Here is a 16104-nt window from a genome sequence, read left to right as displayed (position 1 = left end):
TATAAATAATGTAGTATTTCACTTTTCAGATCTCTGATTTTCCTGGGTGGTTTGAAGAAAAAAAAAAATCAGACTTTTATTACTGACATAAGTGGAATTACTACTGTCTTATTTAACTAATAGATTTTAAAACATTGAAGTTAAAGTAAAGAGGGTTTTTTTACTCAAAATTGTTTTCTTTTTAAAATTCTTTTAGTGGTAATACCTTACTACACATGAAGATGACAGCTTAGGAAACAGAAATATGTTGGTTTCATCGAGGTATACATAAAGTATTAAATAATAAATAAATAAGCATTGTAAACCAAGAAATTTTCCAAAATAATCAAGTGCACATATGGCAAGGCAGCTGAAAATTTAAGTATAAACAAGTTCTGTGTCAATTTACCCTACAAATTAATGAAATCACAGCAAAAATAAAAAAAAAAAAAGTGGAATTTATTTGCACATTGAAGAACCATTGCATCTCAGTTACTCAAAGAGAGCAAAGCATGTCGCATCCTACAGAAGAGAAGCACGACAAAAGTGAGAAATGGAAAATAGTTACATGAACTAGATGAAAAGGATTTATTCCCATAATTGTAAAATCTCCAGAACTACTGGTTTATAGCAGACAGTAGTATCCAAGACAGTTCAGTCCTTTCTCCAACATCTGGTGTTCTGTTACAAGAACATGATGGTCAGATAAATAGTACTGGAATCCTGGTCAAGTCAACCACACTAGTTTAGAATATTATGTTCTCCATTTCTGACTTGAATGTTACTTATTTCATATGAAGTATAGTAACTTACACAGAACTAAGAGAATCTTTCACTTGACTTTTGAGCATAAAGCTGTTAGAACTTTATGAATATTTACTAAATTTTATTTCACAGATTAAATAGAGAAGTCATCAGTTTACATGCCTTGATAGAGTTTAGATATATATCTTGCATTCTAGGCATTTGCCAAAGTGCATCTTTAGGTTAGGGAAAATTACTTCAGAAATTGCCTTGTATGAATTGGGAACAAATTAAAGAGGAATTTTTTGGTCCAAGTTTAGATTTAGGTATCACTCACAGTGATTATATAATCAGTTGTGAATCTAATTTATTGTGTATTTTTCCTTTATATATTCTTTCATCTTACTCTTTAAGATTCTTCAGTGAGAAGGAAATTTTAAGCACTGACTGGTGAGTATGGTTAAGGCTTAGCTATGTTTTGGTGTGGCATTCCACTGTTGCAAACTCTCATGGCAGGAACAATACAGTGGACACCACAATTTGGTTTAAGCTGTCTGTTTCACAACTTTACAAACCTCATATGAATGGTTTTGCTGTCAGTGGAAGTTGTTTTAAATGCTCTTAATTTTAATGAACAGGAACAAAACTTATGGATGAAGTCTTCTCAAGCAAGTGAGTTGTAACAGCTACAGTTACCCATCTGTAAAACCTGGAGTTTTCAGGTAAAGTACTCCTGAGTAAATGTAGTTCTTCCCTTCTTCAGCAATAAATGATGTTAGAACAACCTGTAAAGAACAAGAATGCTCCAGGACATTTACCAGGCCTTGCCACTCTGAAGACTGATCACAGTCTTACAATGATGCCATTGAAATGAGTAATTCAGACCAGAAGAAAGAATCAGTGATGTCAGCAACAAGTCTCTTCCTGTGGATGTTTGGTACTGACTTGCCTTTAGCTGACCTCTTCTTGATATTCTTCTCAGTGGCCAAGACTATTATTTATTTATTTAGTAATTAATTTATTTTTAATTTTTTGAATATTGATTTTTCTTCCTGGGAGTTTGAGGAACCCCCAATATAGATGATCTTCATTCCAAGTGGGCCCTAGAAGCTGCCTGATGAGTAAGTCACAGAAGAGAAGCCAGAATCTGTTGGCACTGGTGGCTGCAGCTGCATTCCCAATTTGAAACCACTCAGAGAGAGGATGCTGGTTTAGGAATCCATGTGCACAGTTCTGCAGGACCCTGACTGGAGATAGAGTGAATAACTGAACTGAGACTGTAGCCTGGGAAAGGTTAAATTTTGTTCATCATTGTTAGAGAGTTACTAAGATAAAAATAGTTATTTTAGAACTACTTTTCAAAGTTACGGTTAAGTTACAGTTAAAGAATATAGTTCTTACATATTTCAAAGAACAATGACACAAAAGGAAATGTTAACTTGTAAACTTCATAAAAATTATCATAAAAACTTATGATTATGAAAGCTGAATGTTTTTAAACTTAATGCAGTACTGTACTGAATGAACAGATAAACTTCTACCACTTGGATTGTCTAAAGTGTAAGTTACTCTTATTAATCTTTCCAAAGAATATTGATCTTTTATATATAATACCTGCAGCAATATCAAGATATCTCATTGCTGCACAGCCTGTTCTTTCAAATAAATAAGAATGTGCTGTCACAGAGCCTTCTAGTTTCTTGAAGATGACACCAATATGTATTTGAAAACTCACTCTCTTATTTTTGGAAATTACATTCGATGAAACATTAATCTCTACATAAAGCATATATTTGTATTTTGCTCATAGTTAGGAAGTGCAGTTAGATCTTAGTACTAGCTCTTCTTCTAGTGGATGTAACTGACTTAACATCAGAAATATATTTCAGTGTTTGTTATTTTAACACCTACCTGAATTTTCCTTGAGCTTATTTCAAACTAAGCCTCCAGGCAGTAGTGTGTCTGCTTATATGATTAGGCTGGGTTTTTCTGTGTTTTGTTTTGTTTTTTTCTGAAAGCAATACAAATCCAAGGTATTTTTGTGCTTCAGTTAGAGGCTATTTGCTGTACTTTAAAATAAGTATCTACTAAATGGTTTACAAAAACTGATTGGATAAGCTGAAACTAATAGTTACCCTGATGGTAACCCACAGACTACACTGACTCAAAAGTGTTCTGCATCCAAATTACTGGACAGGGTGCAGGCTAGTGAAAAGTACATCCATAAGATGTAGAATTTGAGCTTAAAAATAGAATTATCATTCTGGGTAAGACTGTATAACCCCATTTCACCTGTCTTCATAGTGCTGTAAAGCAGATGGTGGGTACATCTGCCTTAAGAAAGAGCACAGACCTCAGGGTTTTGTGCTATATGTGAGAAGCCTCCTTACCTGCCCTTGAACTCAGGATTTTATTGCCCTCACAGCACGAGTGAAATGTGAACATAAATTCAATAAGAAGGCTGAATTTAGTTCCAAATGCTGCGCTGGACATCAATGACTGGGTGAGTGCACTGTTAGACTGCAGGGGCAGAATCCAGCAGAATTAAAGCTTGAACTTTTTTACTGGGAGAGTGATATTATAAATTTGGGTTTTTTTTGTTTCTAAATTATCCTTTCTGTTTCAAGTGATATCTGCTAGGGTGATCAATGCATCTGTTATCTTTTTTTGCAAGTTTGCTTTGAGGAGCTCTCAACTGTACTACTACTACTACTACTAATAATAATTTAATACTATTATTTACTATTATTTAATAATACTATTATTTAAATACTATTATTATTATTTGCTTGGACAGATTGAGTTTGCAAAGTGAAGTTTCAGATTTTTTTTAAAACTTGCTTTCATGCAGGTGTAGTGAAGAGTAACTCTAGGCATCTAAAATCCCAATGTTGGCATGATTATTTGAGAGAGAGGAGAAAGAGGTGTTAATGATAATAAAGAAAGCAATGCTATTTTTAGTGAGAGATTGGATATAAAAGGGGAATAGAAGGGCTAGAGTTAACAATGATACGTGAAAAAGGCTGACAGGGAAATACAGATATTCTTATGAGGAGACTGAGATATGGTCCAGAAACCTAAGAGAAGTAATTTAAGTTGAGAAAAAGCAAAGGGGAAGAGTTCAGTGACCACACACAGCTGATTATGAATGTAAAAAAGGGATAAAGAGTTTGCTGAAATGCAGTTGAAAGGTCAGTGACTGTCATGAATGGATACAATATCTTTACCCGGGAACAGGAAAAGTACCTGAATCTACAGGACATTATTTTCATGACAGGATTTTGCTGAGAAGAAAAGGGAATAAACGGCAATACACAATTATTAGAGATTTCTGTAGTTGTTTGCCAGAAGTAGACGTGCTTATACAAAAGAGCAAAGCTCGGTGTTTTAAGATTTTTATTATTTTTTCTGGAATGGGCTACTTGTAACTCAGTACATTCTCAAGCTGAAATAAGGTTCCCTGATTCACAGATCCAGACTACAGAAAAAAATATAATTTTTAATGATAAATTACTGAAATTTTAGAACTTGTAAATGTAAAATCAGTGACCCCGTAATGCTTTCTACTGTCCATATGCCATTACAACATTTGGACAAAAAAGTATAGATAAAATGAGTCCATACATGTGTTCTATAAAAAGTTTTCATCTCTCCAGAGCTTTTGAGACCTCCAGTGTATTGTGCAGTCTTAAACCTGTATTTAAGTGGCCTAACTGCATTTGGTCTTATTAGCCATTAATATTAATTAATTTTAAAAAATTAAATACCTGGTCCATTTGATCTTATTTCATCACTCTATTAGAAGGTTGTCCTGTGTTCTTTCCCATTAGTTTTATCTGCAATGTAAAAAGGAAAAGAGAAAGTGAACAAAAAGAAGCTATTAAATAAACTATCAACTATATATTTTTTCCGAGGAACAAAAAACCTATAATATAAAGAATTCATTCTATATCATATTTTCTAAATGAAAAAGTTCTGAGAATTCAGAGTTGACCACTTGTAAACTTTTCTCCCTGACAGCAACCATTTGTACCTCCAAATGATGCAAAATTGAATACATTTATATCACAATCTTTTAATATATCCTTAAATTAAATATAAAATAAATAATATTTAAAAGAACAGAGTTTATTCCTCAGGCTAATCTGTTGATGAGCTTATTGACTGCATAAATGATTCCATTCCTGTCTTTTGGCATAGATGTGATAGCTGGTTATGCTTCAAAAAAATGAGAGATATGATAAAATTCAAAGGCAGCTGGAGTTGTAACTGAGATCTAAAGACTGAAAATGAGAATACTGAAAGCAGTCCTAACACTAAGCCTTTCAAGATGATACAGTACATATGCAAGATTTCATGCTGGTCTTTCAAATAGAGCTGAGAGAGCTGATTTACTATCAACTTGTTCAGCATGAGTTAAACAAACATGTCAGCTGACTAACAGCACTCACACGGAAACAGCGTGTCCCTCTGGCAGTGCAGGTAAGGAGGGCTTACCCTGCAGAATTTATGGGCTCCCTAGAGTTCAATAGTGAAAGACTACAGAAACTGCTGTAAATTCCTGATGAAATGCAAGCGTAAGTCTGTTTACTATTAAATGTGATTTACTGCAGTTACATGGACTCTCCCTCTCCCAGCCACATTGTTACTTTTGTAGAAGGTACAGGGATTTTAGACAAATAACAATAAAAGCTTCTTATTTGGAGTTAGTGCAGAATAACTTATGTATAGAATTATCATCTATCTTTTCAAATCTCTTTTTAAGTACAACCTATTTTCATATATTTTTTTAAGAATATCAAGGTCTGAAATGAAGACGAAAATTTCAAAGTATCACTTCGAAACTGAAAATGGTGTAGACCTATGAACTAATTTATGTAATAAATACAAGGAAGACCTCTTTACAGATTATTTCATGACAGTATGGAGATGAATGGAATCACATTTATCACATAGAATCTGTAGAGTCTATCCAATAGATAGACTGATGTTTGTGTTATGTATAATACATTTATAATGTATACATTTATTATGTATAATACATAGCCATGTATTCATGGAAAGTAGAACTGGAGATTCTGATTATCAGAAAATGTTACCAACTGCTTGTATGTATTATTCTATGCATCTACATAATTTTGAGAATGGTTAACTAGTCACTTTATTGAGACATAATCCTGATTTTGTGGTAACTTTTAAAAGTCAGGAATTTGCTCTCTAGAAATCTTAGTTTATTTAGATTAGCATAATTTATGCCCAAAAGTCTCAATACTGGTAAAGTTAAGAACCAGAAAAAACATGCATTCAAGAAAGTATTTCTTATTGAATGCTGATGTTTGTGATAAAGTTGAAGCTTCTTGTTCATTGGTCTCACTTTTGAACTTCCTGCCTTCCCTTCCCTACTCAGATGAGTTTTACCATTTTGCAGTGCGGCATGCTCACTCAGTAGAAATGCAAGTACCTGCTCAGCCACAATGGGTTTATAAGCTGATTTCATGAACCCTTTAAAAAAATGTAGATAATTTTTTATCATTTGATCATTGCTCAGCTTAGTAGGGTCTTTTATTTATTTATTTATTTGCATAGTATTTTAACATGCACTTTTTATAATCTGTGTGAAATTACTTGATGGAATGTAGATTTTGCTCTGCCTTCACCTGTGCCCTTCTTCTTTATAATCACAAGTACATTTTTGACCTGGTAGTTAGACACCTGCTCACTCAGGCTCTGTTCCTGGTACCAGATTTGGGTTGTCTTTCACTGCCTGTCTTTGCCACTGCCTCTCTTCTGTATTGGGCAGGGATAGAAATTTAAAATCTTCACCTGCAATGTTTTTGGGTTTTTTTCTCAAGTCTTTATAAAGTGTAGTGGTTTTGTTTCACCAATTTGAGTCACAGCAATAACTCAATCAGTTATTTAATTATTTCTTAAGGTATTTTAGGCTTCCTTCAAGCACGTAATCTAGAGAAGTGGATGCCTGGATTTTTTGGAATATTGAATTAAGTTTGACCCTCTAGCTATTATGTTGACCCACTAGCTATTATGTTGACATTGCCAATTTAGACACTGATGATTTGTGTGACTACTAACCCTACTGATGGAAAGTGTGAATTGGTATAAGAGCTAAAGCTGTACATTGATGTTAAATTGCCACCCACATTTCTACCTGCATTTGATTGCTGAAGCAATATAATAATAAAGACATTGTTCAGTATTTTCATGCCTAAACTTCACCCTATTATCCTGTTTGGACAATAAATAGCTGGCCTCTTAGGAAGAACATTGAGCATAGTAGGCAGACAGTGGTAAGTGTGAAGTCTCAAAGTATTTCTCATCCTCTTAGTCTGCCTCAACCCACAGCTAGGACTGAGTTACTAACAGGAACTTTCACTCATTTTTAGGAACCATGAAGTACAAAGAATCTAGAAAAGCAACCCCTCCTGGCCAATATTCTAGGATGCTATTAATACTACTAATAATACTATTTTATTAATAACTCTTTAAGAACAGCTGCTTAGATCCAGCACAATTATTTTTAGAGATCTGACCATTCCTGCCACAAAAATCACGCTTTGCAGCTTTGCTTGTTCCACTCTGCACCCAACAAAGTTTCTGTAAGTAAAGAACTTCCTTTGAACTGCTGATATATTTTAATTTTAATAGATTGCCTTTCCCATGCAAGTTAAAAAAATCTTACCTTATTTTAAAATTGTAGACATTTGATTTCACATTTCCTGAAAGAGACATTTTTAATGTAGAGACTGTGTCAATCCACAGCGGACTGGTATAAGTCCTTTCCTGTCCTCATTGGAATATATTTTTACCCCTTCAAAATATATTTGCATCTATATACATTGATCAAGAGAACTGATTGACTATGTAAGGGTAAAGCTCATCAAAGCATTTTGAAAGATTTAGCTGTAAAATTTATAATGTAGCCTCTAACACTAAATAAAAAGCAGTGTTGGTATGTCCAATAACCTTGAACAGACCTAATTTTATGTTTTTCTTTGGGAACGACACCAAGAAATAAAATAGGAGATGAATATATTGGAATGTGAGTAGTTGCTGCTGTGCTTTAAACACAGTCCTTACACTTGGACAAGGTACAGAATTTCCAGTGTTCTCCTCATTATTGATTGCACCTTCTTTGCTAGTTTGGTTCTAGAGACAGAAATACCAGTGCCTCACAAAATCCTCAGTATAACTCTATTCCAAATGGCAAACACAGCAAGTACAAGAAAAAGTCTGCAGCCTTCCTTCATAAAAGCGCTTTCTCCTTACTGCTTCTTTCCCTGTTAAGAGTCTAGAAAATAGAGCTGAATCTGAGTTCCTTTTTAGTCAGATGATTAAACATTCTCACCATTATATAATACGATTTCCATTTTATTTTAAACATATTTTGCATGATATAAAAATATTGATCACAGTGAGCTTTAACAATTGTTACTGCTATAAACAGAAATGCTGCACGATGGTTTTAGTGGAAATAAATTATATAGTCATTATCTCTTAAAAAAAATCACAAGAAGGAGAACCTAGGCTGTTTGGTCATTGACAGAAAATAAGTCCTTATTGAGTTCTTTACAAAACATGAGCCCCAGCTGTCTTCTCTGTTTGCTTTCCCCATCCTGAGAAAAGCACAAGTCTGTCTCTGAAAGCCCCGCAGGGTCTCTGGTGAACATTTAATTCCAAATATTAGCCAAGTCTCTGTTGTTCTTTCGTTCTAATGGAAAAATGTACACCAACATGGCAAGTAGTGCTCTCTTTGCTAATTCATGAGTGGTCTTTTCCAGTATGTTGGTACACAGCGACAGACTTCTTCACTGAAGTAAAACCCAGCATCGCAGCGTTTCGTCCGCACCGTACACGGAGGTCTGTAACAACTGCACAAAGAGAAAAGAAAACAGGCATTAATACAGCACCATCATTTATACTTAACTGGAGGAGAAATCTGTCAGCCTTCACATTGCCATTTCTCAAGGCAATATTTAATTCCTACAAATACAAGTATCTTATGTTCTTGCAACAATTTTAGCTGAACTATTCTTTACAAAAGACAATGAAACAATAACAAATGATTCTGAAGAGAAATTATTCTATTGTGACAAATACATATGGATCTTTTTTATCACACTGCTGGTTGTAGTCTCATTTTAATCTTGAGTAGCATTTTTTACAGTTTTAATTTGAAAATAGGATATATTTCTGTACTCAAATTGGTTTGTTATAACTTACTGCATGCTGCAAATTGGAGTTGGTAATCCAGAATCAGGTGAGGTGATAACCAAATCTAGCATCCTCCTACCCAGGACTGTTTCTCATCTTATTGACTACTTCAATAAGCCTGAGAGAGGTTTGTCTACATGTTACACTGGGGCTCTGATCCTGAAAATGAGAACATACTTCCTTTCAAGTTGCAAATTCCCACAGCCAGTCTCTGAGCTAGTGGGAATATATCTACATTCATATTGCATCTGTGTGCATTCTGAAGAAAAATCAGAGTCTCTTTATCAGGTATCTGATACATCTTAGTGGAGAAAGAACAAAATTAGTATCTACCCGATTAAAACAAGTTTAACAGAACATTGAAACACAAATCACATCTCCCTCAGCAGCAGCAGTTTTCCTCACCAATTCCTTGACTGAAAAATAGAACTTATACAAAGATAATATCTCTGGTTGTCCCTGAACCCTTCCTTTTCCTATTTAATTTTTCTATTAAAACAAGAACTTGACCCAAAATAACCTTGCAATAACAATGCTAAATACTTTCTGGTGTATGATGGAGACAAAGTACAAGTCTGTGATTATTTCAGACACTGGCAATGAGTCAAAAGACAAAAGTATATGTCTTGAATTTCAGTACAGTTATACTTAAAATTTGTACTTAAATAATGTGGGCCTATTTGTGAAACACTGATATTATGATTTATTACAATAACTCTTACTTACATATACACTAAATTGTGCAATGTCACTCTCCTCTTCCCTAGATAATTCATGTTTCAGGCTTGTGGCTACTCTTATTGTTGTTGCAAATAAGTTAGTAAGTTATGTGCTTGTTTTGGATACTAAGTTACTACTTTGCAATAATTTGTTTATGATATGAGGTCTGCACTACAGTTAGAGTAATTCACTCCATCTAGTTCAACCAATGAATATTGCTATGAAGAAAGCGATAAGGAATGAGGAAGACTTCACATGGGACATTTATTAACTAGTCACATCATGTTCAGTGTTTTCAATGTCATTTATCATAGATTAGTTCACCACTGTGGTCCCTGTAATTAAGGGAGTAACATTATCTTGTGCCACTTAATAGATATTTGAAATCAGTGTAGCAGCTCATGGGAATCTCTCAAAGCCCTACTGATCTATTCCCCCAAAAGCTTGGAAATAGTGGTAAAAGGCAACGAAAAGGTTTGTGAAAGGATCTAATATTGTGAGCAAATAGGCAGCCAGCAGGAGATCTGTTCTGGGAAAAAGGTACTCCACAGAGATGCAGTGGATGAAACACTGAACTCACCTTTTTGCTGTTTCTGCCATGAAGTTCAGCCCATTTCATGTACTGAATGACAGTAAAATTAAATAAGAAGAAAAAGAGGCAAAGCCAAACTCTTCCACACACCTATGACTGTACACAATGAAAAGCAGTCGTGCAAACATTAAGCATGAGGAGTTCACTTTGTTTAGGAGTTATGCCTCCTTGTGAACTTCAACTCGCAGCTGGGACTGCTACACAGCATCTCTCCCATGTGAGTTTGTGTCTAGCAGCAGTCAAGGTCAGGTTGCTTCAGTCTTATCCTTATTTGGGACACTTCAACAGAGCGAGAAAAGTCCCTCTCCTCCTCTAAAGTGCTTAGCAGATGAAGTTCCTAGTTATCTGGCCCAGCCAAAACTGACCAAAATAAATTTTAGAGGTGGTAGCACAGGGTGAATAGCAGCAGAGTCATTGTAACTACATAAATGTGGTTTCCTTAGGAAACTGCTGAACAATAGACCAGGTCTTTCAAGAGATTTGGTCTGAATGCTGTTTACAGAGTGGTTTCATGTGACAGAGGTCTGTTTCAATGAGGATAACGTGAGCACGCTGGAGCTAAGACAGATGTTTAGTCACTATTCATAGTGCTGGGCAAAGCAGCAGCAACTTTCTCTTTATGGTCAATAACTGTGAATTTTTGCTGTGCAGAATGCCCAGATAGTCACTGTGGGAAGTCTAACAAGTGGAAATGCTACTTCTTGGGCTGATAAACAGCATAATCACCTTAAAAAGCAGTATGCTGTGAGCTTTTTTCCCCCTCCTATCCTCTGTGCTTTGTAGATGATTTTGTGTTCCTGAATCAGGGTGCAGAGGCAGAGGCATTTTAAGTACAGTGCATAAAAATATTAGTGCTTCAAAACCAGAAGCTACAAGCACTACTTGTAGGACAGGGAGCTGTCTAGGACATGAATACTAATTTTTAATAAAATTGTATAATTATTATATTTTCTATTTTTATTATATAAATCAAGTTGTATAATTGATGATGTTTTAAAGGAGTAAGGGATCTTTCAGAGATAAAAAGGATGTTGCAGGATTTTTATTCCCTTTAGAGACAGCTCGTGCTGGACAGAGCCAAAATGTGAGAAAACTATGCTAAATTTTATCTTAAGGAGGAGAGCTTGTCTCCTCTGTTTTCCTTGACAGTGCTAACATCTACAGGGCTATTGGTTCTACAGGTATAAAGTAACAACACATATAAACCTTTCTTTCTGCACTCAAAGACAAAAGAAAAGCAGCTTAGAAAAAAGGTAAAAGCATACTATATCATGCTGTCCTTGGAAGTGAGAATGTGATTCAAACTCTTTATCATATTCAACCACAACAAAACAGAGAAAGCCTGAACTTAATTTCCTCCCTCAAATACTAAGTCTTTAAATCAACATCAGATATTTATTATGGCATTTCTTAGCTTCTTAAGTGCCTCACTTCTCCAGTTGTGAATGTTCTTTTAAAGTGTAGGTGGTTTAGATTTGTAGCACGGCTGGAAGTGAAACCTATAGTGCAAAGGCTTTGTAGTATGTAAAGCTTATGTAACCAGCCTGGTTTCTTTTCCTCTGCAAACGTAAAATTGAAATTATTTGAGTTGACTTATAGAGAAGAAATAATTTCTGCTGTTTCTAACAACTCCTCTGTTTCACTTAAAAGGCCAAATATTGGTAAACAAGTAATGCCAGTTAATAATACTTTCCCTCATTTTATAAGTGTCACTATTTATATTTGATATTTTTTCATTATGAAGATGAACAAATGTGTATATATATATAGCAATATATTTATTCCAATTAATTACCTTTTAGATTAAATATTACATAGTTTATTTTTGATAAGCATCATACACAGACATTTAAATGTCCCAACTTGCTATTTTCTATTTGCAGTGCCTGAATTGTTATTTGTCATTCATATAATAGAAATACTACCCCGATACTAGAAATAAGTGATCTTTCTGCTCCAAATGGCATTGTTGAGGAAATTTTTAAAAAATTAATTTAATTGAGAAATTTATTCAAGAAATTTAAAAGAGAACTTCACAGGAAAACTTTCTTCACATAATATACAAAGCAAAAATAATACTGTTTCTCAGAACCCAAAGTTATTCACCTTTTTATATAGAGACTCCTAATGTTATGGGTGCAGCAGTCATGAAAAAAAAAGGGTTCTGGGGTATATAAAGAAATAGCAGAACACTCTTCCTGACTAATTTTTATTTGAAGTCGTGAATGTGGGTAGTCTGTTTTATAGTTATATATGTCTATTTTTGACAAAAATCACTCAGAGCTAGGTGATTCCATAATCTAGGAGGTGGAAATGAAAGATGTTATCTCCAGAACTAAGTACTGAAATCTAATTAGGAATATTTGAGTTATCTGAATATTTGTTTTTCTCCAAGAACTGAAAATTGCAATTGAAGTAACTCAGAGTGGGATTTTAAATACAATAAGATGCAGGGAGCTTGAACTTAGAGCTCATTTTCACCAGAAAAAAAAAGGAAAAAGGAAGAAAAGTAACAGAAAGCAGTTGTAACTGCTGCTGAACATACTTTAGAATACTTTTTATGCCTAGTAGCTTCCCTTTAGAAGCTACTATATTGAAGCTACTATACTGATTATAGAAGTCATAGAAGATAGAACTGAACTGATGACAAGCTTACCGTTTACTTAAGACTATAAAGCAACTCAACAAGACAGCTAATGTCACAACCCAAAATTTTAGGCCCTGAACACAATAAAAGAAATAAAAACTGAAGTTTTACCTGCATGTCTGGTGATGGAACCTTTTTCCTTTCAAGAAGCATTTATTGGGCGATTCTATACATTCACAGATGCATTTTGCAGGATTTAGTGGCTGATGTCTAGGACAGGTCTTTTTACATACACACTGGCACTTTTCTTCATCAAATTCCTTGTTGGACCCGCAGGAAGCAGGGATAAGTTTGTTTTTGCATGTGCACTGACAGGATGATCTGTCTAATTCTTTGTGAGGTCCACAGCTGGAGGGCCGCACGCCCCCTTTGCAGACACATTGACAGGTTTCCTCATCCAGCTCCTTGTTTGGTCCGCAAACATGGAATCCTTCAGAGGTGTCTAGAAAAGCAGCAGACAAGTTACACTAGTACCACAATTTTGTGTCTACTCTCTCACCTATTTGTATGTGAAGAAATAAGCAAATCCATACCTTTTATGGTGTTTCCAAAACAAGCATATGTCAAAAGAAAGGCAACAACCAGTAGCATCAATACAGAAAAAGACACAAATAATTACTACAACTTCTTGTCTTTAGAACAACATTTGATGCTTTAAGGGAAAATGCTTACCAGAATCTCCAAGGTAAGAAGAGAAACCAAAATCATGCTGTGACAAACATCTGCAAATTTGATTATTCCAAATATGATTTTTTGGACAAGTCTTGTTTGCCACGTGACACCTGTGAAATTAGAAATGCTGTTAAGATACCACTGGGAGAACTAAGTAAAAAAAAAATATTTTAGCTGCTGATTGTTTTAGTTTCTCTCCATTGCAAATATCTTTCTAAGAGTGTCAGCTCATACATAATTTTTTTATGACTGTCAAATCTGTTACTAAAGGCTCTCCCCACTACAGAGATTTTCAACCATTTGTTGAAGAAACCTTCTCATATTTCAAGTTTTATCTCCAGCTTCTAGAAGCTGATATTTGTATTTTGCTGATGTTGTATGGAAACAGACCTAACCCTAGAACATAAGCCTCATATAAAAGAGTATAAAAATTCTTCTGCTTGCCAAATACTGCGTGGTAAACAGGCATCATATTCCATGTTGTTTTTTTGAAATATAAAAATGTTTTCAAATTTAAGATATCAAAAGACAGCAGATAATAGTTTCTGAATGAAAGCTGTAGGCAAAACTTTAAAAAATAAAATCAGTTTATCAGATTCCATTCCACTTTATGTGAGTTATGTGCCATCAGCTGACACTTTCTCATCAGTCACTCATTCTGGCCACCTTCTCCAATCTAAAGATTTGGACTTCAGCAGTGATGCCTCTTCACTTTAAAAATAAAGACAATAAACAAGTTAACACTTTAGTCCTCTTTTCCTGCTACAGTTTGCAGCCAAGGTAGTGGTAGCAAAGAAAGCAAAAAAATCCAAACAGCAGCTGTTGCCTTTTGAAAGAATGAGTGAACTGAGCTATCTGGTGAATCAGTGATAGAATATTTATGTGTATTATCTCATCTTCCTTGCTTGCAATTTCTTTATCACCACAGCTGACATTACATCTTTGAACAAGTCAAGCCTAACTTCATGTATCCGGGCTGTGTCATTTATTCATTGTTTCTGTAGTAGTTCTAAAATCCTACTAATCTTTTAAGACAACACCTATATTACATATTTGATGCACTTTTCATTCCCTTGAGCACCATTACTCACACATTCAAAAATGCAGGTGCTGGGACATTCTTCCATGATCATCATTCAAGTAGAACACTCCTCTCCAACCCACTAAATCACTCTGCTTGTAAAGACTGCCATGGTTTTAACATCACTCTGCATCACCTCACATTTTATCAAACTGGTGTTTCCTGATTTCATTCCACTCATGATCTCACTCTTGCTGCCTCACTCGGCATACGCTTACTTTAGCCTGCCTTCCAATTCCACTTGAGAAATAGTACAGATAATTAACAGATATATTATTGTCTTCCGTTAAAAAAACCCAAACCAACCAAATCAAACCAAACAACAAAAACCCCCCAAACCTGCCTGCCTGTTTCATTGCACAAAGCCATAGATTCTAAACCTAAAGACAGTAACAGTAGAGAAGGCCTCTGTAAATTCTGATCTAGTACTATGTTGTCTTACCTCTGTTGAAGCAAACAGCTGGTCCAAGTCTGGTATCTGTACTCTCACCTCCCTCAACTACAGGGAGCTGTTTCCTGGCTAGAATAAACTCTTGCACTGGTCATTATGACTGCCCTCAGAAACACTGAGAAGCTGGAGAGAGTCAACATAATTTGACTTCTTGACTCTTGGGTTTGGGGTTTTTTTTAATAATCTGTTAAATATGGAATTAAATTAATTATTAATAGATTTACTTTCAAGCCACTGTTTATGATCCATCTTTTGATGGACAAATTAAATAAACTGAACTCAAATAGAATCTAATCTATGTTTAGGAATGTGTCAGAAAACATCCAGACTTAAACTGAATGAAACCACTGAGGAAATGCTTAACATCTCTGAGAAATCTGTTCTACTCATTCACCTTATTAAAAATGTCAATTCATTCTGGCTTGGCTTCTAGTTATTGATTCTTCCTCAAAACAAATGTTAGTCTATTATGTATTTTTGACCTCCCAAATATTTATACATCATAAAACCATCACTCAGACCTTTTAATTAAGGAAGGAGCTCTTCAACCGTTTTAATAACTTAAAATTGGTGCCAGATTGTTCTGTGACATTTTTCATTCAAAATAACACACACAAAAAATCAATATGCTACTCTTGTGGAATGCCAATTACCCCTTTATTTTCCCCTTTCATTCTATTCCACACACACCTCTGGCATATGAAGATGTCTAAAATGATTTGCAGGTTAAAGATTCCCTAAAAACCAAGCTTTTTCTTAAAAAAAGCATTTAAAATATGAAAATACAGATTGAGAGAAAAATGTTATTTCCTAATTATTTACAAAGCTATTTTTAGCTTTTCTTTTAAAAAGAAATTGATTTTGCTGATGTTCTCTTTAAGTCTCAGTTGGATTGTAGCTCTTTCATCAAGCAAATCCCACACATGTTATTCTTCAGTGTTAAATCATCTCTCTCCAGTTTATCTACTGGGTAAAAAGGTGATGTTAAT

At 34.7% G+C, this 16104-nt stretch overlaps 1 protein-coding gene across 8 annotated transcripts in view; it reads right to left on the bottom strand.

Moving 5' to 3' along the window:
- Positions 1 to 7797: 7797 nt before the first annotated feature.
- VEGFC (vascular endothelial growth factor C) overlaps positions 7798 to 16104 on the bottom strand; it is a 194360-nt gene continuing 186053 nt past the window's right edge. For 6 of the 8 annotated variants that reach the window (XM_083861432.1, XM_083861434.1, XM_083861431.1 and 3 more), the window contains 3 exons: positions 13584 to 13693; positions 13023 to 13353; positions 7800 to 8609 (listed from right to left, as the gene is read on the bottom strand). In XM_083861432.1, coding sequence (XP_083717558.1) covers positions 8495 to 8609; positions 13023 to 13353; positions 13584 to 13693 — 556 coding nt within the window. In that variant the 3' untranslated portion in view covers positions 7800 to 8494. Of the gene's footprint in view, positions 8610 to 13022; positions 13354 to 13583; positions 13694 to 16104 lie in introns of all 8 variants that reach the window. The other 2 variants (XM_083861429.1, XM_083861430.1) reach the window with 2 other exon arrangements.

The sequence above is a fragment of the Zosterops lateralis genome (assembly GCF_965231275.1).
Source record: "Zosterops lateralis genome assembly, chromosome: 5".
Taxonomy (NCBI): domain Eukaryota; kingdom Metazoa; phylum Chordata; class Aves; order Passeriformes; family Zosteropidae; genus Zosterops; species Zosterops lateralis.
The sequence above is the reverse complement of the archived record's forward strand: the minus strand, read 5'-3'. Positions and strand labels throughout refer to the sequence as shown.